This window comes from Myxocyprinus asiaticus, chromosome 46, assembly GCF_019703515.2.
Source record: "Myxocyprinus asiaticus isolate MX2 ecotype Aquarium Trade chromosome 46, UBuf_Myxa_2, whole genome shotgun sequence".
NCBI classification, from domain to species: Eukaryota; Metazoa; Chordata; class Actinopteri; order Cypriniformes; family Catostomidae; genus Myxocyprinus; species Myxocyprinus asiaticus.
Window position 1 is genome coordinate 9,412,119 of NC_059389.1, and position 21,744 is coordinate 9,433,862.

The following is a 21,744-nucleotide window of genomic DNA, read 5'->3' on the forward strand; positions in this document are numbered from 1 at the left end:
CCACTTGTCAGTAATTCAGCAGTAAGGGGTTGATTACAGGGTATGTTAACTTTTGGAAGCAATGTGTTGATTTCCCTGTTGGTACAACCAATGGAAGACGGAGGGAAATCTCCTGGAATCGGTTCAAATACTTTTTCAAATCCATTTGGTGATGCTAGAGGCGGAGAAATGACACACTTCAGCTATAAAACATGGATAGCGTGGGTATGGTAAGGATGTGCAAATGTACTGCGATGAGAGTCATTAGCCTTTGTGTTATGTAGATCAAAGGAACGCTTTGCATGCTTGAACAAATAGGATTTATTTTCACTCATGGATTCCTGTCATACCATGCTATTCATAATGAGTGGTGTGGATGGACACAGCAAGCTTTAGAAGCTCTGCCACATGCACTCTAAAAAAGCTGCATAAAACTGCAAGAAGAACCTCTTCAGAGCACCACCCTAGAAGAAGGGCTCTCTGGACTGATTTATGTCTCATTGGCCCCCAATATTTATTTGCCCCCATCAGGGGGGGGGGGGGTGCGACCTTTACATTCAGGACCATTCAGGACCTAGCAGCTGGGCCAGAAGCAGAGGGAGGAGAAAGCCAGATAGAGAGAGACGGACAGGAAAATAGACAGGACATACATTCACTTTGTGTTACTTTTGGTCGTTTTGTACTTTGATCTGATTCTGTTGACCATCCAAAGATGTACAGCTACAGCAAACTGGGCCACTTCACCTGGACGTCGACACTGAGAGAGTGTGGAAGCCTCACTAATGGGGGTAAGAGAGGGGTTGAACCCTTGCAATGCTTTGAATGGCCACATCAAGTCCTGCACTTGGCAAGAACGTGGCATGTGTAAAAAGAGACTGCGCCAGATTGACAAGATGCTGAGCATAGCTTGCACATACAAACATCTTGTTTTAGTCATTTAAGATGCAAACAGAGGCCTTTTGCAATGTTTTTCTGCTTTTTAGGTTGCATGAGCTTGGTGCACTTTAATAAAGAGTTGCACAAATACATGGCACAAATTTACATAAATTACTATATTATCTGAATATGAATCTATTTGTTTAGTGCTAGTTTCTCTGTCTGTTTGCTTTTTATTGTGTGCAAGATAAAAAGAGACAAACGTTGTTTGTGTGTGATCATTTGCACATGTTATATGCACTGCCTCGTGATTGGTGAGGCAGTGAGATGGGCAGAGCTCCTGTCTTGGCCATCTTGAGCTTGGCACTTTTCATTAATTTTAAAAACCACATGTAATGTTTCGAGCCCCTACTTCTCTAAGCTTTTAATCGAACTGAAGATGATCTGAGTTATTTTCATCACTTCAAGACATTGCAGAACAGCTGTATCGGGTTTTGCTGCTTTAAAAAGATCGACCTCCTCTCTTCATGTCACAAATTGCCATGTCAGTCTTTTTATTTTATTTTTATCTTGCGGACCCAACGGCATGGTCAGCAGTTATTGTTATTTCTCTTTACCATTTCCTTTTTAAACTTTTTTCGTTGTTTTTCTTTTGATGGAACATCAAGGTGTTTGTTTTATGGCATTATGTATATCCATCTCACCATGTTATATGACAATACAAAGCTTTCATCTCCTTATTCAGCACTGCCCACCAAACAAAATAACTTTTGTTGAATCTGTATCTTCCCTAAATGGGTGACTGGGGCTTGTTGTCACACAGGGAAGTTGTATCTTAGTAACTACAAGGTTTTGAGTCAAAAGTCAAATTCTTCCAGAATGGTGGTAAGTTGTCAAATTTTTATTGGGGCAGATTGTCACATATGTTTTTAATGACATAATTTTATGCAGTTTATCATTTGCAATATTTGCTGGCCAAAACAATGGTCTGATATTTTTGAATCGTTTTGTGTTTCATATTTGTTGTACTTTTTAAATTTTACTGAAAAGCATATAATAGGCTATTTAATGCAAATATAGATTTAAAGCAAGGTGTATATTGGTGTAATGTTCACATTTAAAATATGCCTCTGGTTTCCATTGTGACAACCTACCCATATAGTGTGCCAACATGTCCCACTATACAACTAACATTGAAATTGTTAAATAGCGGTTTGTAGCCAAGACTTAGGTAAGGTATCTGGCTATGCAGGAATTGACTTAAAAATAAAATAAAACCTATCCTGAAAAATATTCACTTTTTGACAAAATTTGACAACAAGCTCCGGTTCCACCTAATTACTGTATTTATCTTTCATTTTTAAATTGTTATGTTAACATACCGTATGTACTGTATCTGTGTTGTCTGTATGTAATGTTCTTGTGATCTGAGATGTTTCACAAGCTTTTCAATGCCCAGATCCTGTGTAAGCTGTGCAAATGACTTGAGAGGGATAAAAACCCATGATAAACAAGGGAACCACTGATTAACAGTCACTACCCAAAATACATGTGTTCATTTAGAGTTTCAAGGAGAAAGAAAAAGAAAAAACAAGATTGAGGGAAAGCTTCTCTGGCTTTAGGTTCTCCATGTCCCACAGGTGTAGGTTGTAATTTATAGGGTCTGTCTGTCTGGATTAAATAGGTATTCAGTGGTATTGTTGATGATGGAGTCACCTTGCTAAATATGGGGATGTGATCTTTGCAACACACAATTTGCAACACACAGAAGTGTGTGTGTGTGTGTGTGGTGGGGGGGGGGGGGGGGGGATTTAGATGTTGCTTACCCTTTTACAACAGTATTGGTAAAAAAGAAGATATGACTGTCTCTTTGTAATTCAAGCTGTAGCTGTATCCATTGAGGCATTTCAATATTTGCTGCTTCTGCTGTGCCATTAGAGGCTTTAGAGAGATTAGGCTGAAAACCCAGCGGGCAATGCTGATGTCCCTTACACTGAATACTGTTGAGGGACTTAAACTTCAGGGTCAGACTGTTTATTATTAATAGTACATTATTCACTGAGCTAGAGCTGTTACTTTATGTTATTTGCGCAGAATGTTTTCTGATGACGGTCAACTCGGCCCCATATAATAAGGCTCCAACTTTGGCCCCTGAAGACTTTATACTTCTATTTGTTCCAAAATGTTATGTGATAATCAAGTCTAATTGAGTTTACCTGTCGAGAATGGATGGTTTGTTTTTGATGTGGCGGTTTAGCATTGCGCTAATACAACTTTTCAAGTGGACACAATTAACCCTGCAGCTTAGCCTGAATTGGTGCCGGTCGCTTTTTTTCAAAGCAGGTTTCTAGTTTCCCTGTGAAGTTCACAGATAAGTCGGTGCCATTTCCAACTGCCTTCAGTGGAGCTTGTTATAATCAGCAGCTGTCGCCCCAACGGAGATGAACTAGATTTGTTTGCTCTTAAAGGCACAAGCGAAACGGTTTACCACTACCATTTATTTTGTCATTACAACTTTCTTTTTCTAACAAATCTTTGTTATTCTCACAAAACCTGTCAGAAAATAATGTCCTGGTCCTATTTGAATCCAAAATCAAAAGAAACAAGGCAATGAAGCCTATTTAAAGGGCCATTACATTTTTTACATTGTGACATATTTTCATGACAGTTTCATACATTTTACCCCCTAATTTTCATTACCACAACATGAAAAAGATGATAATTATGATATTCTCTTTACCGTAACATGAATAATATTAAATTGTATACAAATTCCAAAGTATTTATTCATCATATTAGGGTTGTCCAGTAACCGGAATTTCAGTAGTCATTACCAATACCAGGAAAATTTCATGATTTCAATACCAATTTTGATACCGCAGCAAAAATGGATAATATGCTATTGAACACACTTTTTTTTAGCCTATTTAAAAAGTTAAATATCAATGTAAATAATAAATTAAAACAATTAAATGTTTCCTTCAACAGTTTTTCAATTCAGTAAATATTGCTTCAAGTTTTTTTCAAGTAATGCCCTATGAACACCATTATTTTCAACTTACCAGTAAATACAGGATTTCTAAAGAAAAAAATCTGCTAAAGTACACATAAGTGTACATAGTTTTTAGCAGTGTGGCATTTCGCAATAAATCGCTGAAGTTTTAAAAATGGCATATCGGATGAAACTAGAGACTCTAAGCTTTTGACTCAAACAGGTTTCAATGTAAAAACTTAATTAGGTTTATAACCAGGTGTAGTTTTGTTGGCGTTTCTCCCAAAGACAAACTCTGAATGGCGCAATGTTGTTTTGTTACATGACTTTGTACGTCATCAGTTTAACCCTTTACTGACAACCCAGAGTCATCTGAACTGTGATCCGTTGGTTTAAATTAATTTAAATTATGTGTTGTGTATAGCAAAGCCAAAATACAATGTCCATGCATGTGTACGCAATGTCACACAAAGTTTTTAAAATTATTATTATACCCAGGCCAGACTCAAACCTAGGACCTCATGAGCAAACAGTATCCTCATGAGCAAACATGCACTGTGTAACCTCTGTGCCATATCTCAGATTATAAAGCTGTTTTATCATGGGTTCTTTATTTCACTGTCTCATTAAAACCTGTGGTTAAAACAGGAATGAAGAACATGTGAGCTCTGTTACCATCTTGGATTTCACAAAGTGAATCCAATGAATATTTGTTAGCTTGACACTTGTCCGTAAAATACCGAGCAGTAGTTGGGTTGGAACGTCCAGTAATGGCATGTCAAAATCACGTTAGTGCCAAATATATGACTTACATCTCTTTCCTTCCACTAGTCTTGTCAGTTTTGCTGTTGAGGAGGTCTAGCTCAAGGTGGAACTTTAAATGACTCTTAGCAGCAGCAAGTTGGCATCTTCGGTATCTGGATGTGTTTCACATAGAGCTGGGTCAGCTGGGAATCATTACTAAGATGTGAGTGAAGCTTATATGGAATGAACATGGCAGTGGAATGGCACAAGCTATTCAATGCACTGAGGACTTCAAGAATTTCTAAAAATGACTTGGCAGAGCATTGCACACAACCATGATTATGGCATTATGGGAGTCCCAGACTAATGACACTGCATTCTGTCTTAATAAGAGTCTCATCAGTAAATAGTCTGGTTAATTACATATAATTTGCCAGCAAATGAGCTTTTTTAGACAAATAAATACAGCAAATGTGTTCTGAACTCATCATTTTGGGTCTCATGCGCAATAAGGCATGTTTTTGTAATGCTCAGAGGTAAAAATCCAAGCGGATACAAAGTGTGAGAGCAGTGTTTATTATATATTTATTCTGACGTATGTTATATTAGTTGTGACAGTTGCTAAGCAATGAAACACGTTGCCCAGGGAACAGTCAATTTGGGAGAATGAGAGACTAAAAAAAACCCTTTTCACTTCATAATTGCTACATCTCATCAAAAAATGCTGTAGTGTTGTTGTTGTTGTTGTTTTTTTAGTTTTTTTTTTTTAGTATAAGCAGCACTTAGCATGTCAGTGATAAAGGTTCCAGGTTGAGGAGTCATTGGCCATATAATTTGCATCATACAGATGCTGAACTGAGGAAGAATGAGTCAACCAAGTTCACAGAGAAGCTATTTTTGAAAATGTATCCGACACTAGTACGTGATATATATATATATATATATTGTGGTGGGGTGAGCAAGAGACAGACACAGTGGGTGTGGCATCAAGCCTCAAAGAGGCATTTATTGGAATAGTACACTGTCCATAAAAAAAAAAAAATGTCCATAAAAGGAGAAAATAAAGTGTCCAGGGGGAATGATGTTCAAAATAAAAAATGGAATCTGGCATCCTCGCGGTGAGACGTGGCTCCATGAAGGGCGGGGAAATGTCCGTGGAATGGCCCAGGCATGAGTGGGGTCCGACGGCCGCATGGGCGGTGGCATCCTTGGCGGCCTGCCTTCCCAGGCCCACGGCAGGTGAGAGGGGAAGGTGGCCCAGCCTCTAGCCCGTCGCTCTGGTCCTGGGTGTGCAAGGATGCCAATGTGCACACATGGAGATTTTGAAGGCAGCTCCCCGAGAAGAGGTGAGTTCTGTGTTTTAAAGACAGAGGTGATGAAGTATTATTCACATCAGCTGTGCTTCATCCACTGTCAGAATGAGGCTTATTAAATATGCACCTCTTCTCACTCTCCTGCCCAACTCCCGTCGTGAGCCTATTGTTTGTAGAACAAAACGTCAATGTTGGATCCTGAATTTGGATCCATTAATAGGCTATCAGAGTGCAGAACTCTGAATGTTTTATGGTTTTGTTTGGAAAGTGTTTGTGAGATCTCTCAGCCACTCGACTGCTGATTTTTCCATGGCACACAGGCTGCAGAGGAGCGGTGTGTTCACCTGATCTGGGGGGGTTGAACCGTCTGTAATAAAGATATATCTGGCATGAGCAGCTGGCTTTTTCCTTCAGCAGATGCATTACAAAGCCAGTGGGTCTTTGGCCTGGAGTACGTTAATGCCCAGGGTCAAAGGTCAAGCACGGCTGCCTGTCACATTCATGACCTGCTAATGTTAATAGCCATGGAACACAAACATTTACACATTCACGTGTGCGCTCGTAAGCAGTTGTACAGAAATACGAAAGTACATTTACAAGGCAGCAAATGAATAGAGTTAGTTTAGTTTTTAGGATTTGGTTCTGCGTAAATTAATGTAACAGTTAAAAGACGGGCAAGGAGGAGGCAGGAACCAGCTGAACAGTAAACAAAGTTTAATGGTAAAACTTAACTTAAAACAACATAAAACAAACATGAACACAGACACACACAACGCAGCCGCATGCATCTCTCTCTCTCTCTCTCTCTCTCTCTCTCTCTCTCTCTTCTCTCTCTCGCTTTCTCTCTCTCTCTCTCCAACTGGCGCCTCTGGCTCATCTTTATCCACCTCCTGGCTGATTAGCCTGATTCAGGGCCGGCCATGTGTCCTCACGGCCAGGCCCCACACTCCTCCTCATCACACTCCTCCATCGCCGGACTCAGGTCGGGGAAACCCCCGGCATGACACACTCCCCACCTTTCCTGGAGGGGGGGGCATTGCCCTTCCGGCCGTGCCTGCCGGCAGGTCTTCCCTGCCTTTCTGGAGCCCTGGAAGAGACGAGAGGAGGGAAAGGGGAGAGAGAAAGAGTGAGGGGGAGTGACAGAGAGAGAGAGAGAGAGAAAGAGAGGAGAGAGAGAGAAAAAAACTTGCTCGCCAGTTCCCGGACATGCTGTCGCCTGGTCCTCAACCGCTCCTCTGCCCTCTGGTGGATGACATCTTTCTCCTCCCCGGCGGATGGCAGTGATTCCTCCAGCCCCTGGCGGGGGGAACCGCTCCTCCCCTTCATTGGCGTATGGCAGCAGTTCCTCCAGCTCTCGGCAGCCAGCAGCGACCCCTCTGTCCCCATGCAGACGGCCGCGACTGCTCCCCTGGTGGATGGCAGCGGTGAGGACTCTGCAACAGCACATCCCTCCTCCCTCCCAGGTTTCAGCACCACTGTAACTGGTCCTGCTCGACCTGCTCCGAACAGGACTCGAACCGGCATCTCCGACATGGGAGGCGGGCACACTAACGAGGAGGCTAAAGCCTACAGCCTCTAGCGTCAGTAGCTAGTGCACCTCTTGAGGCCAGGGGAGTGAGGTTTACACACACTGCACAGCACGTACCAGCTCGCTACCATTACACTCACCCCCCTAAACCTCAATCCCATCCAGATCTCGGCACCACTGTAACAGTTAAAGGATGGGCAAGGAGGAGGCAGGAACCGGCTGAACAGTAAACATAAAGTTTAATGGTAAAACTCAACTTAAATCAACATAAATCAAACATGAGCACAGACACACACAACGTGGCCGCGTGCGTCTCTCTCTCTCTCCAACTGGTGCCTCCAGCTCGTATTTATCCCCCTCCCGGCTGATTAGCCCGATTCAGAGCCAGACGTTTGTCCTCTTGGCCCGGCCCCACCCTCCTCCTCATCACAATTAAGTTGAGTTTTTTTGTCTTCTGTGTTCGAGAATCAACACATAATGTGACACCAACTTTGCAATATAAACACTGCTACTGTATGTGATTTAATAGATGCAACACCAAAAGATGTCTGTCTGAATCTTTATGGCTGTAATTGCAGTGCTTAATGGGGTTGATTTTAAAGATGCAACATTTCAGAGAGGGTTTTACCATAAAGGTGCCAGTATATTTTTAGAAAGAATGGGTGTGTCGTATTTCGAACAAAATCTAGCCAAAAAGAAGATGTTTTTGAGTTAGTTGGGGTGGCTCAACATGAACTTTCAGAGAAACTTGTGTTAAACACCTTCTTTCTGCCATTGGTCCACATGATAGATGGGTGTAAACCAGTGCTCTGCATATTACCAGAGGGTAACTGGTGCATATTATGGTATAGCTTTTAACATTAGCATTAGCACCATGAATGTAGAATGTAAACATAACAAATTACACATCATCTACTGCATATTTATTACTTTAAATCATCATTGGTTAAAACAGCTTCTTTTACTGATCTTATGTGGATTATATTCATAGAATGAGGCATATAGTCGTTTTTAATACATTTTTATATCACATTGGTTTATTTTTTACATGTAGTCTGTTGACAGGACAGTGTGCATCTCATATTTAAATGCTCTTCTAAATGGCAGCACCAGCAGTGTGGGCCGTCCAAATGTTGGCAAACAGTATACAGCTGCTAAGCTGTTTCAAACTTCTTTGTAGCTCTGAGTGAAGAATAAAGAAGTACTTCATCGTGAGTGTATCGGAGCCTTTAAGGACTCTGTTTGCATGCTTAAGTGATAAAAATCGCTAAAATAGTGGATTTATTATTTGTATTATATTAATGCAGCAGCATGCAGAAATACACACACACACACACACAAATCCATAACACCTTTCTCTTTCACACCCTTGCTCTTTCAGTGGCTCATTTGGCTCAGAGCAGAGGTTTATCTCTTTTCCATCTGTCTGCCACAGCTCGGTGACTCCTAATTTATCATTCTAGTCTGAAGTGAATGGCTTGGTTTTTCTTTTTGGATCACAGTGCTGAGAATGGAATATCAGCTCTTTTTATGTTATGATTTGTAGAGTAGTAACCAAGTGTAATGCCTGACTATATTAAGAAGCCATATGCAGTTACTAAAATGTAATAGGCTGCTATACCTTTGATCATGTGTAGCCCTGGAATTTCAATGTGTTGATTAATGTTATCAATGAGGAAGTTCAGGTTTTCCATCAATCTTTCATTGAAGATTTACGATTGACACATATTACGCCTAGGTGGTGTGGACTGAGTTTGTATACTTGTTTATTTAGAGTTTGTATGCATTCATCAATGTTTGCATATGCCAATATAGCTGGATGAAACCACATGTCCTTTAACTTGACTCAACGCCAAATTTTGGACATCACCCTGAGCCATGATCTTTGGCACTCTCTGGAACTCTCAGTGGCACTGCAGAAGGGTGATTCTTCAATTATAAATTCCTATAGGAGCACATTTGACTAGTTTCATGTATGTTGTCATTGAAATAAGGCTATGATCATAGCGATGATCAATCTTCAAACAGATTTTGCCAGTGTTGGGTGTAATGCATTACAAAGTAATTAATTACTGTAATTAAATGACATTTTGTTGAAAAAAGTAAATATGGGATTACTCTTAATTTTTCAGTCATTTAATTACAGTTACTTCTGATGTAATTGTGTTAAATACTGTATAGACTATAGAACAATTCTATAGTGAATTTAAAATCTAAATTAATGTCTTATGTTAAAATGTATGTTTTCTAATTAAATGCAGCCCTTAAATTTTTTGGCCAGTTCATGAATAATTTATTTGATTTTATATGATTTATCTGAAAGAATTAAAAGAACAATTTCATGTCTATCCTTGTATTTTTCATCTGGTCGAGGTTGATAAGGGTTTTAGAAAGTAATTAGTAATAAGTAATGCAATTACTTTTCAGACAGAGTAATTAGTACAGTAATCTAATTACACTGTAGAAGATGTAATTAGTAGTTAGTAATTAATTACTTTTTTAGAGTAATTTACCCAACACTGGATTTTGCTATGATGTGTGATTTTTGACATGTAATAACCAAATATAAACTTTTTTTGGAAAAACTCAATTATTCTCTAAAATGCTTGGCGTGATGGTAGCAGTATTGAGGGAAGCAATTCTTTATATGTACAAAAAAGTGTAAAGAGCACTTTAATAGCATTTTAGCTTAGCATAAAGCTAAATGTTCACATGACAATTTTCACAAGGTCAAATATTTCTGCTGCTCCAAACTTACTTCAAAAACCCACAGAGTGTAAACAATGACATCTTTTTCTGATCGTATGTTGGTTCTCACTATTAAGCTCCCCAAGGGAAAGTTCCTCACTGACATCATATTAACCTTATCACATAACAATGTTAAAGTGCCCTATATCTGCTTGTATAAATGTAAGACATCTTAAGAAAAGCTGAGTCCCAAATGACGCAGATACACTTGACGTAGTGTATGAATTTTTAAAGTGTAGTATCGTCCCAAATGATACATTTAACAGTTTTTTACTACATGGAAGCATTCACCGTTTAACAGCTGACAGAAGTGATGTTTTAAACACATGTGATGTGTTGCCGCTAGCTTTAGCGCTTTAGCCAACCTCAGTTCAAAACTTGTATCAAAAACAACGGACATATTCACCTTACAGCATGGGGTGATGGTAAAGCATTCAGCTTACATTTGTAAGGTGCAGTCTTCACTGAAGTTTTGCTAGTTGTCACATTCTCCATTGTTTATAATTGTTTTGTCGAGCAGCAACGCACAGCCAGGTGGCTCTGCCCCTTCCGCTACGTACAGCAAGCCACGAGTGCTGAATGCATAAAGTGTCCAATATTCCACATTCCATTTAGACAGTTGAAGAAGTGCATCATCCTGGTACTCAAAGTACACTTCTTTTCATTGCATTTTCATTGTTAACCTGCAATGTAATCTCTACAGTTATCAAAATACTTTTTGAATTAAACTGAATTCTGATTACCAACATTTTAAACTGTAACTGTAGTGAATACAGTTACTAATATTTTCTATTTTAAATACATAATCCCGTTACTTGTATTCCATTACTCCCCAATGCTATGTATATATACTGTATATATATACTGTATACTGTATATATAAAGTATTTTAAGAGACACAATTAAAAAGTTTAAAGCCATATCTTTTGAACCTAGAATGATAATTTCTTTAAAAAAAAAAGAAAAAAAAAGAAAAAAAAAAAAGAAAAAAGCATTTAATATTTTTAATTATCATAGGTGACAGAAAAGTTTCCCTAACTGAAGAATTACCCACAAGATACATAAAGAGCCTGTGAACTTCACCATGCTCTTTTCCTTCGCAACATGAGTGCACTGGTAATCCCACACTAACATAATTCAGGCTTGTCTACATGACAGAGGTGTCAGCTAGAGCCACTCTATGCCAATCAGACCCAGAGGGCTGTCTACCTGTAGCCATGACATGTGCATCAGCTTTCCAAAAGGCTTTACCAACTTGAATGCCAATGGACAGCTTTAAACAACAACAATAACCTTTGAAACCATCTTTGGCTAATTGCGTAGTTGTGCCTAATATTAGTGAGGGAATATAAGGATGATAAAGTTTAGGAGAGGGTGATTTGGTTGTGTTGTTGGGTGACATCCATGAGGCACTGGCATGGGTGCTGGTTTCTTGTCTTAAGCCTCTTACTCTTTAGCCAAGTCAAACATTAAGGTCAAAAATGTTTTTAAATAGAGCTTCGTACTCAAGGGAAATGTTGAGTAATGTGGAGTGGGGCAAGATGCGGACAGAGAAAATCATCTAATTAGTTCACAGTGTCTTGTGCTATATGTTTGTGAGTCAACGCCAACTGCAAAATTATCCGGCTATCTGAGAAATGCTTCAATGTCATTGGATGTTAGACTTTTCTTATTAAAACGCCTGCTGTGTTCAGACCTTTTCTGTATTCTGCACCTTTATGATCAACTTTCTGTTATGGATGTATGTGTGGTGTTGTATTTGCCATATACTTGCAATTATTTGTGGAAGTGTGATTTTGACATCATTCTATACAGGTGAATCCAGTTTAATGTTGTGAGTTCTCACTGTGGGAAAGTCAAGTTTCTTTTACTGCCATCTAGTGTTCAAATAAGTGACTCCTAAAATATGTTAAGCTTTATGATATGCATCCTTTTACAGTAACTGAAATTGACATTTGGTTGTCTTTTTCAAGGCCTCTTAAGAATATTTCAGAAAACTTAAATCGTTAAATATTTTCAAAGTTTGCTACACCTCATGAAACATGTCAAATATCAGAATGTGTTCTTTTGTGTCTCCATTTGTATTTTTTTATTATCTACTATTGTTTGTAAAAATATGTATGTAAGCTCAGCGTCACTGGATGGTGACCTAATTGTATTCATTTATATTGTTCATTTGTAAAAGCTAAAACAAGCAAGCCATTGAGCCAATTCCTAAAGTGTCAAATAATCACCTATGGCAACAGGTGTGTCACTTCCTGGGGCAAGAGGGATATTGAAACATTTTCTCTGACAAAATTTCAGCAACTGTGTCATCTATCCTGCATTTCAGTCAGCTGTTAAGCATCAGAATTAAAGGGATAGTTCGCCCAAAAATGTCATAATTTACTCACCCTAATGCCATCCCAGATGTGTATGACTTTCTTTCTTCTGTAGACACAAATTACGATTTTTTATAGAATATTTCAGCTCTGTAGGTCCATACAATGCATGTATGCTCCAAAAATCACATAAAGGCACCATAAAAGTAATCCGTAATACTCCAGGGGTTAATCCATATCTTCAGAAGTGATATGATAGGTGTGGGTGAGAAACAGAACAATAGTTCACCCAAAAATGAAAATTCTCTCATTTTCACTTATACTGATGCCATCCCAGATGTGTATGCCTTTCTTCAGCAGAACACAAATTAAAATTTTTAGAAGAAGATAGAGCTCTGTCAGGTCCTTATAATAGAAGTACATGGGTGCCAGCACTTTGATGGTCCAAAAGTCACATTTAGGCAACATAAAAGTAATCCATGCGACTCCAGTCAATCAATGAATGTCTTCTAATGCGAATCAATAGGTTTGTGTGAGAAACAAGTTGATAATTAAAAGTTTTTAACTTTAAATCGGCGCTTCCATCCAGGTCTCTGATACTATTTGTACTCTCGCGTGACGTTCGTTCTTCTGTTGTAAATAAGCAGCGCTTCCGAATTCTCGCGTGAACTCGCCAACGCATTTACATCACGCTTCACGTCAGCTGCTGGCAGGAAGCGCTTTTGAAAAGTTAATAACGTTTAAATTATTGATTTATTTTTTACACAAACCTATCGATTTGCTTCAGAAGACATTCATTGATCGACTGGAGTCATGTGTATTGCATTAAGTGAACAAAGATGGATAGTACACAATTAAATTAAGCTGAGACCAAATGCCAAAGAATTGTGTTGCATTACAGTAGCTCATTTTAAATACGTTTTGAACCTTTAGAAGTCTGAATCCATTTGAACATGCCATAGCAATGTGATCATATCAATTTTTGTTGACTGTGTTGAATATCACTTGGACTTTACGCAATGTTCTCATCTCAAATTTAAACGTATTAAGTTGATTGTAAGTGTACTGGTTTAGTATTTTCAATATAACTGCTTTCCCTTTTATCATTGCAAATAGTTTATCTTCCTTGCCCAATGCCCCTTTCATTCATTTAATCAGCTTAACTGCATTTGTTTTATGAACAGTAACATCAAAGTAATTGTTCTTCATTCATTTAAGGACAATGCGATGACAATTATTCATAGAATTTAAGTGTCTTAGCTACTTCAAAACAATATTTAGTTGACCTCCGTTAACTGCAGAAAGATCCTTGTCATAACCAATTACCTCTCATGGTTTTGACTATCATGTACGCTGCACTAAAATTAAAACCCGAGACCTTGATCACAGGTGCAATTAGCAAAAGCTGTTAATTCTGTTTTTAGCCTGGGAACAAATGGTAGGGGTGGAAACACTCATCTCTGAAACCTGAACTTCTGAAATGCGTATCAAGAGGGATAATGACCCACCGGGTCGGAACAGGGTAGAGGTGAAGATGGATATTGTGGCAGGCTTGGAGCTGTTGTTAGTATGTACTGCATCAGTTCATCTCTGAGTTTTCAACTTGTTACCCAAGACACTGGACCATCAGCTTGAGTTCTGAGATCACTAATTTTTGTTTAGTTTGCAATAAATAACACTATACTGATGGTGTTTAAAATACTACTCAAAATTTAAAGGTATAGTTCACCCAAAAAATAAAAATTCTGTCATCATTTACTCACCCTGATGTCATTCCAAACCGAAATGTCTTTCTTTCTGTGGAACACAAAACTGAGATGTTTTGCAGAATGTTAGGGACTGATATCCTCAGTCACGATTCACTTTCATTGCAGCTTTTTTTCTTACAATGAAAGTGAATGGTGACTGAGAATGATCATTCAACATCTCCACTTTGTGTTCCACGGAAGAAAGGAAGTCATGCAGGTTTGAAGCAACATGAGGGTGCATAAGTTTATATTTAAATAAAAAAATAAAGATCTTGTCCAAAGGTGTTGTTGGATTTTGTTTAGAGTTACTTGATTGTATTGAAAGCTACACTATTTGGCCATCTAGCGGTTAAAAATAAAACTTACAAAAGTTAGGCACAATGATTGCTAGTCTGATAAGGTCAAAAGTTTTTAGAACTGCAGGATATTCTAGCCAAATAGACCACAGCAGTAACTAATTTATAAATTGTCATTGTTACCAACCAGTGGTCAACATAATTTCAAGACTCACATGTCCTTGGCAAGCCTAGGACTAAAGGATTTATTTACATAAATGATTGCCATTATAAAGAAAAATACACACGTATGCAAGCAAGTGAAATGTTCTGCACCGAATACAGTATAATTATTGTATTTCACTGCACACACACAGACGTGTGTGTGTGTGTGTGTGCGTGTGTGTGTGATTACACAAATATACATAAACCATACCAATAAAATATCTTACCTGTTGAGTAAGACAAAAGCCATCTCTGGGTCGCTTTTAAATCCTTTCAGATCTCGGAGTTGTCACCACCTCTAAAAAGCCAAGCCGATGTTGATTCGGGTTTTATTACGGACTCTGTTGCTTTCCGTTTTTGCTTGTAGACTCTGTTCAGCGTTTTTACAACCGGTAATTCCCCAAAGGTTTGCCGTTTTGAATGATCCATGGTAAAATGTTCTTGTTCGTTGTGACAACAAACTTTCAGCTTCACGCTACTCCCACACCATACATGCTACAGTAGCAGAAGCTTATTTTCTTTGTGTACGGATATGACATGAACACATGAACACGCACGGGCGAATTATATATGTATGCAACTTCCCGTGAAATCCGTCCCAACAGCTCTAAAATATAAATCATTATTATAGGTTTATCAAAGTGTATTTGGGTAAAGACATGGTTTGGAAGACGGATTGTTGTTGCACTCTCTCATTAATAACATTATTTTTTTAACAAAAAAAAGTTACAAAGTGTAGCTTTAAAAAAAAATAAGTCCATTTTAGTTTCAAGACATTTTTTTTTTAGATCAGCAAAAATTGTAGTTACGATGTATAGTTCATTAGATTTTAGTGTAAAGTGTGCTGAAGCAATGGAAATGAAAATGGAACATATGGTTTATATTCCATCTGCGAGGATTACTCAGCGTTTCCGTTTTCAGACAGCCGTCTGTTTGTCTCCTTTAAACAAAAACAAAATCGCCCTGACTATACATCAGCTAATGAAATTAAATCACTTAAGCCTTCATCAGCTGCTGACTGTAATCATTCTGCTCTGATTGGACATTTAATGCAAAAACTGTTTGATGACACACCACAACTAGAATGGCACGACAGGTGCTGCCCTCGTGTTGTGTAAGTTCTGCTAAACACTTCAGGCCAATTCAGGCCAGCATTTTCTATGTCTTAAAGGGATAGTTAACCCAAAAATGAAAATTCTGTCATAATTTACTCACCTTCATGTTGTTCCAAACCAGTAAGACTTCCTTTCTTCCATGGAACGCTTATGTAGCCTCAGTCACCATTCAATTTCATTGTATGGAAAACATATGCAATGAAAGTGAATTGTGACATCTTGAAGGGTGAATAATTAAGACAGAATTTGTTTAACAGGACAGGTTAGATATTGGCTGTGCTGTCTGTACAGGGTGTTTACTTTTTGCTTTGATTCCTCTGGACAACATCTTGATCTCATCAGTTGCACCAGGGCTGTCATCGGCCAGGATTCATGCTCTCAACTGACATTCCATGTCCTATATAACGATGGTAAAAATAGCTGTGTGTGTATGCAGTTGGACAAAATATGCTCACTTTGGCTTGATGTGACATTTAGACCATCTTCCACATAATCATGTAGTCGGCGAACACGATTAAATGTAAAGTGTAAACTTTTTGTGAGTCTAGTGACACCAAACGGAACTGCAAATATATGACTGTTTTCAAACAGGTTTCCTGAAAACGCCCCTGTTTAACATTGGTCAAACAAACAGACAGTCCTGCCCTAAACTCACACCATTTGTTGAGCCAGTGCTGCTACGTGGGGCTGGCCAGGATGCTCTAAAAAACAGTGCAAAATTGCCTTTGCATATTTAGCTGAGATAAGGGGAAATATTTTAACATACATTTACCTTTAAATACTGCCCCTGAATGCAATTATAATTAGGGTCTGAGAAGTTATGGTGTGTACAGTAAATATGTACAGTAAGTGTGTAAATGTTTACAGATGCACTGCTAATTTCTTCCCACGACCAGCCTTGAAGGATTTTGGAAGTGCTGAGTGCTTGCATTTGTGTGTGTATGTACTTGTGTAAATGCGCTGTAAAAACTTCCCACCATTCAAGGTTGCAGGGACGATCTTGGAATCGATTTCCCACACTGCAATTCTATAACTTCTATCCGCCACCTGTGGCTTTGTCAAAAACCTGTCAATCATCATGAGCTTTGGGAAATGTAAGGGAAGCCGTGAGAATGGCTTGGCTCGTCTTTGGAAAGCATCAGCATTTTGTTCCTGCATGATCGCACATTGAATGTGCCAATTCATGGTTTAGCATAAACTTAGATAAGAGCGGGTGTTTGTTTAGAGACTCAAACATGAACCAATTATGCACAAATGTTTAAGATAACACTTCACAGAAGTCACTTTGTAGTTTGATTAGTATTATAATGAATTAGATTTTAAATAATATTTCATTATGAATCTTTGTAGGGAACATATGAAGGAAATTTATAGTATAATAACAATATCTGGAGTAAATTACTTCAGAACGAAAAACATTCGGGAAAGCTGTTTGAAAACAATGTTGATTTTTTCAATTCCGTTGAGTGGTGCTAATGGTGTAGAAATTAAACACTTCAACTTTAAATTGGCGCTCTTTATTCATTTTCCATAACAAAGTAATTTTAAAACGACACTGTGCAACATTCTTCATTTATTTATTTTCCTCAACAAACTCATTTTATTCAACTCCGCACGACATCCTTTATTTTTTTTTATCAACAAACTAATTTTAAATTGATGTTGCGTGAAGTAAATGCAGGTTTGTTTACTTAGGGTGCTTTAGTTTGTTCAGGAGATAAAAGGCTGTTTTTTTTCCACGTTCTTTCTTTATTTATTTTCCTCCACAAATTAATTTTAAAATAATGCAATGTTATGTATAAATGCAGGCTTTGTTGGCTTGGGGTGCTTTAGTTTGTTCAAGAGAAAAAAGTTTGGCTTCTTCCATTGTATAAATTATTTGTATTCCTCAACAAACGTATTTTTAAACAACACCTCACGGCATCCTTTTTTTATTTTTTATTTATTTTAGAAACTAGTTTTAAAATGATGTTGCGTGAAGTAAACACAGGCTTCGTTCGCTTAGTGTACTCTAGTTAATTATTTATATTCCTCAACAAACTAATTTTAAATCGATGCTGCATGACATCCTTTTAATATATATATATATATATATATATATATATATATATATATATATATATATATATATATATATACATACAGTTGTGCTCAAAAGTTTGCATATCCTGGCAGAAATTGTGAAATTTTGGCATTGATTTTGAAAATATGACTGATCATGCAAAAAAACTGTCTTTTATTTAAGGATAGTGATCATATGAAGCCATTTATTATCACATAGTTGTTTGGCTCCTTTTTAAATCATAATGATAACAGAAATCACCCAAATGGCCCTGATCAAAAGTTTACATACCCTTGAATGTTTGGCCATGTTACAGACACACAAGGTGACACACACAGGTTTAAATGGCAATTAAAGGTTAATTTCCCACACCTGTGGCTTTTTAAATTGCAATTAGTGTCTGTGCATAAATAGACAATGAGTTTGTTAGCTCTCACGTGGATGCACTGAGGAGGCTAGATACTGAGCCATGGGGAGCAGAAAAGAACTGTTAAAAGACCTGCGTAACAAGGTAATGGAACTTTATAAAGATGGAAAAGGATATAAAAAGATTTCCAAAGCCTTGAAAATGCCAGTTAGTACTGTTCAATCACTTATTAAGAAGTGGAAAATTCAGGGATCTTTTGATACCAAGCCACGGTCAGGTAGACCAAGAAAGATTTCAGCCACAACTGCCAGAAGAATTGTTCAGGACAAAGAAAAACCCACAGGTAACCTCAGGTGAAATACAGGCTGCCCTGGAAAAAGATGGTGTGGTTGTTTCAAGGAGCACAATACTTGTTGACCCCTCTCCAAACTTAGCGCTTATGGATGTGACCATAAAGCTCTATTTTGGTCTCGTCACTCCAAATTACTGTGTGCCAGAAGTTGTGAGGCATGTCAAGGTGTTGTCGGGCATGTTGTAACCGTGCTTTTTTGTGGCATTGGTGCAGTAAAGGCTTCTTTCTGGCAACTCGACCATGCAGCTCATTTTTGTTCAAGTATCGTCGTATTGTGCTCCTTGAAACAACCACACTGTATTTTTCCAGAGCAGCCTGTATTTCTCCTGAGGTTACCTGTGGGTTTTTCTTTGTATCCTGAACAATTCTTCTGGCAGTTGTGGCTGAAATCTTTCTTGGTCTACCTGACCTTGGCTTGGTATCAAGAGATCCCCGAATTTTCCACTTCTTAAGTGATTGAACAGTACTGACTAGCATTGTCAAGGCTTTGGATATATTTTTATATCCTTTTCCATCTTTATAAAGTTCCATTACATTGTTACACAGGTCTTTTGACAGTTCTTTTCTGCTCCCCATGGCTCAGTATCTAGCCTGCTCAGTGCATCCACATGAGAGATAACAAACTCATTGACTATTTATACACAGACACTAATTGCAATTTAAAAAGCCACAGGTGTGGGAAATTAACCTTTAATTGCCATTTAAACCTGTGTGTGTCACCTTGTGTTTTTTTTTGTTGTCATTTTCACAATTTCACAATTTCTGCCAGGGTATGCAAGCTTTTGAGCACAACTGTGTGTGTGTGTGTGTGTGTGTGTGTGTATATATATATATATATATATATATATTAAAATTATGTCACGAAAATTACGTTTGCTTGGGGTGCTTTAGTTTGTTAGCTTCTTTCACTGTATAACTTATTTACTTTCTCAACAAACTTATTTTAAACCGATGCTGCTCAACATTCTTTTAAAATGTATTTTCCTCAACAAACTTATTTTAAAACAATGCCACGTGAAGTATAAACACTGGCTCCGTTCACTTAGGCTGCTTTAGTTTGTTCAGGAGAAAAAGTTTGGTTTCTTCCATTGTATTTGGCTTTAGTGTTTTGTGTTTACTTTTGAAGTTAGAATCTTCTAGATAAATCAAACAGCTATTTATGTATTTAGAAATTCTGCATATGTGTGCGTGTGTATTTGTGTGAGTGTGCACATGTTTGTGTATTCATTCTGTCAAACAGCACTTTGTTATCTGTTGATGACACCATAGTGGCACTGTGTGTGGAAAATTAACGCTGTAAACATAACTCCAACACAAACAACTGTGTACTATAATAACATCTGCGCTCTGGGACTCACTAGAGAGAAAGTTGATGACCTGAAGTAATACACTGAAGGAAACTACAGGGATTTTTTTTTATTTATTTTTTATTTAAGTTGCACGTGTAGCCCATAAATCACATTCCAGAATACTTGAGTTTTTAGTGTTTATGTCAGCAATCAACTTTTTCTTAGATGTTTCCTTCCTTTCCTTTGGAGAAATTAAAATAGAGACAAATGAAACATTGAATACAGAATAAGAATACAGAGCTAAAATCAGTGTGGATAGCGTAGCACAGATTGCATAGTCTTAGAACAATCTAATGAGAAATGTTTAACATCATATTGAAATGTATGTCTTTTGATTGCAGACTTTGGTATCTTGGCAAATTTTAGCACAATCTGAGACAATAAGATCTCTTCTGAAACTCTAGAAGAGATATGTGAGATTCCCAGGGGCTGTTTCTCAGGAGAAAAATCTGAGAAGCTGGAGATTTCATTAAAATCTCCATTTAAACTCCATTTAATGTCATTGCAGTCTATGAGAAACAATTGAGAAGCTAAAGAAATCTCATGTGATTTTTCCTTCCTATGTGTTTGTGCACCTAATTTCTCACAAAAACACATTTCACATCCTATTTGAAGTTTCTGTTACTTTTATTCTGTTGATTTAATTCCCAATGGACATTTTTTTCCAAACAAAGATAAGCAATAAAACTGCTATAGGCCTTAACTACAGTATTATTTCTTTTAGTATTTTGTGTTTATTTTTTTGTAACATTAGGTGCCCTTTTTTATGCCAATAAAAATATGTCACAGCTGTGAATGTAAGCCTGCACTAATCATATTCATTTACCCTCTGTTGAGATTAATTACTTGGATAGATGGTCTTTTTAATGCCAGGCCACATTCAAGATGTTAACTCTAACACACCCACATCACGTACATTCTCCCTCTCTTACTTATACTACCAGTCAAAAGTTTTGAAACACTTGACCGAAATGTTTCCCATGATCTTAAAAATCTTTTGATCTGAAGACGTATGCTTAAATGTTTGAAATTAGCTTTGAAGACAAAAATATATTTGTGCCACCATATTAATTTATTTCATTATAAATATAAAATGTAATTAAAAAAATACATTTTTGAAATTGATGACTTGGACCAAATAATAAAGAAAAGCAGCCAATAAGTGCCCAACATAGATGGAAACTCCTTCAATACTGTTTAAAAAGCAACCCAGGGTGATACCTCAAGAAGTTGGTTGAGAAAATGTCAAGAGTACATGTCTGCAAATTCTAGGCAAAGGGTGACTACTTTGAAGATGCTAAAATATAATACAGTTTTGATTTATTTTGGATTTTGTTTAGTCACAACATAATTCCCATAGTTCCATTTATGTTATTCCATAGTTTTGATGACTTTACTATTATTCTAAAATGTGAAATAAAATAAAATAATTATAATAAAGAATGAGTAAGTGTTTCAAAACTTTTGACCGGTAGTGTATGACTCACACACACACATACACACTCATGGAAGATTCCCCAGCCTCTTATGTCCCTCCAGCCCATGTCCTGTCTCCTATGAAATGCTTGGCTTGTTTTAATCCCTGTGTCCCGTCAGGCCCTTTTAATAGGAGGCTCATCTCAATGTTCGGGCACAACTGTAGCAGCCCATGGGTTTATCTGAGGAGATAGAGTTTCAGGAGGCAAACTGAACCCCCTTTCAGCTTTAACTGTACCCGTCTGTCTTGTTAAATCACATAGAGAGTAGGTGC

The 21,744-nt window shown here is 37.7% G+C and overlaps 1 protein-coding gene across 1 annotated transcript in view; it reads left to right on the top strand.

Annotated features, from left to right (window-relative positions):
• Nucleotides 1-668: 668 nt before the first annotated feature.
• Nucleotides 669-21,744, top strand: part of LOC127435892 (cytosolic carboxypeptidase 4-like) — a 231,675-nt gene continuing 210,599 nt past the window's right edge. Inside the window, exon 1 of the mRNA XM_051689673.1 lies at nucleotides 669-767. Coding sequence (XP_051545633.1) covers nucleotides 692-767 — 76 coding nt within the window. The 5' untranslated portion in view covers nucleotides 669-691. The remainder of the gene's footprint in view (nucleotides 768-21,744) is intronic.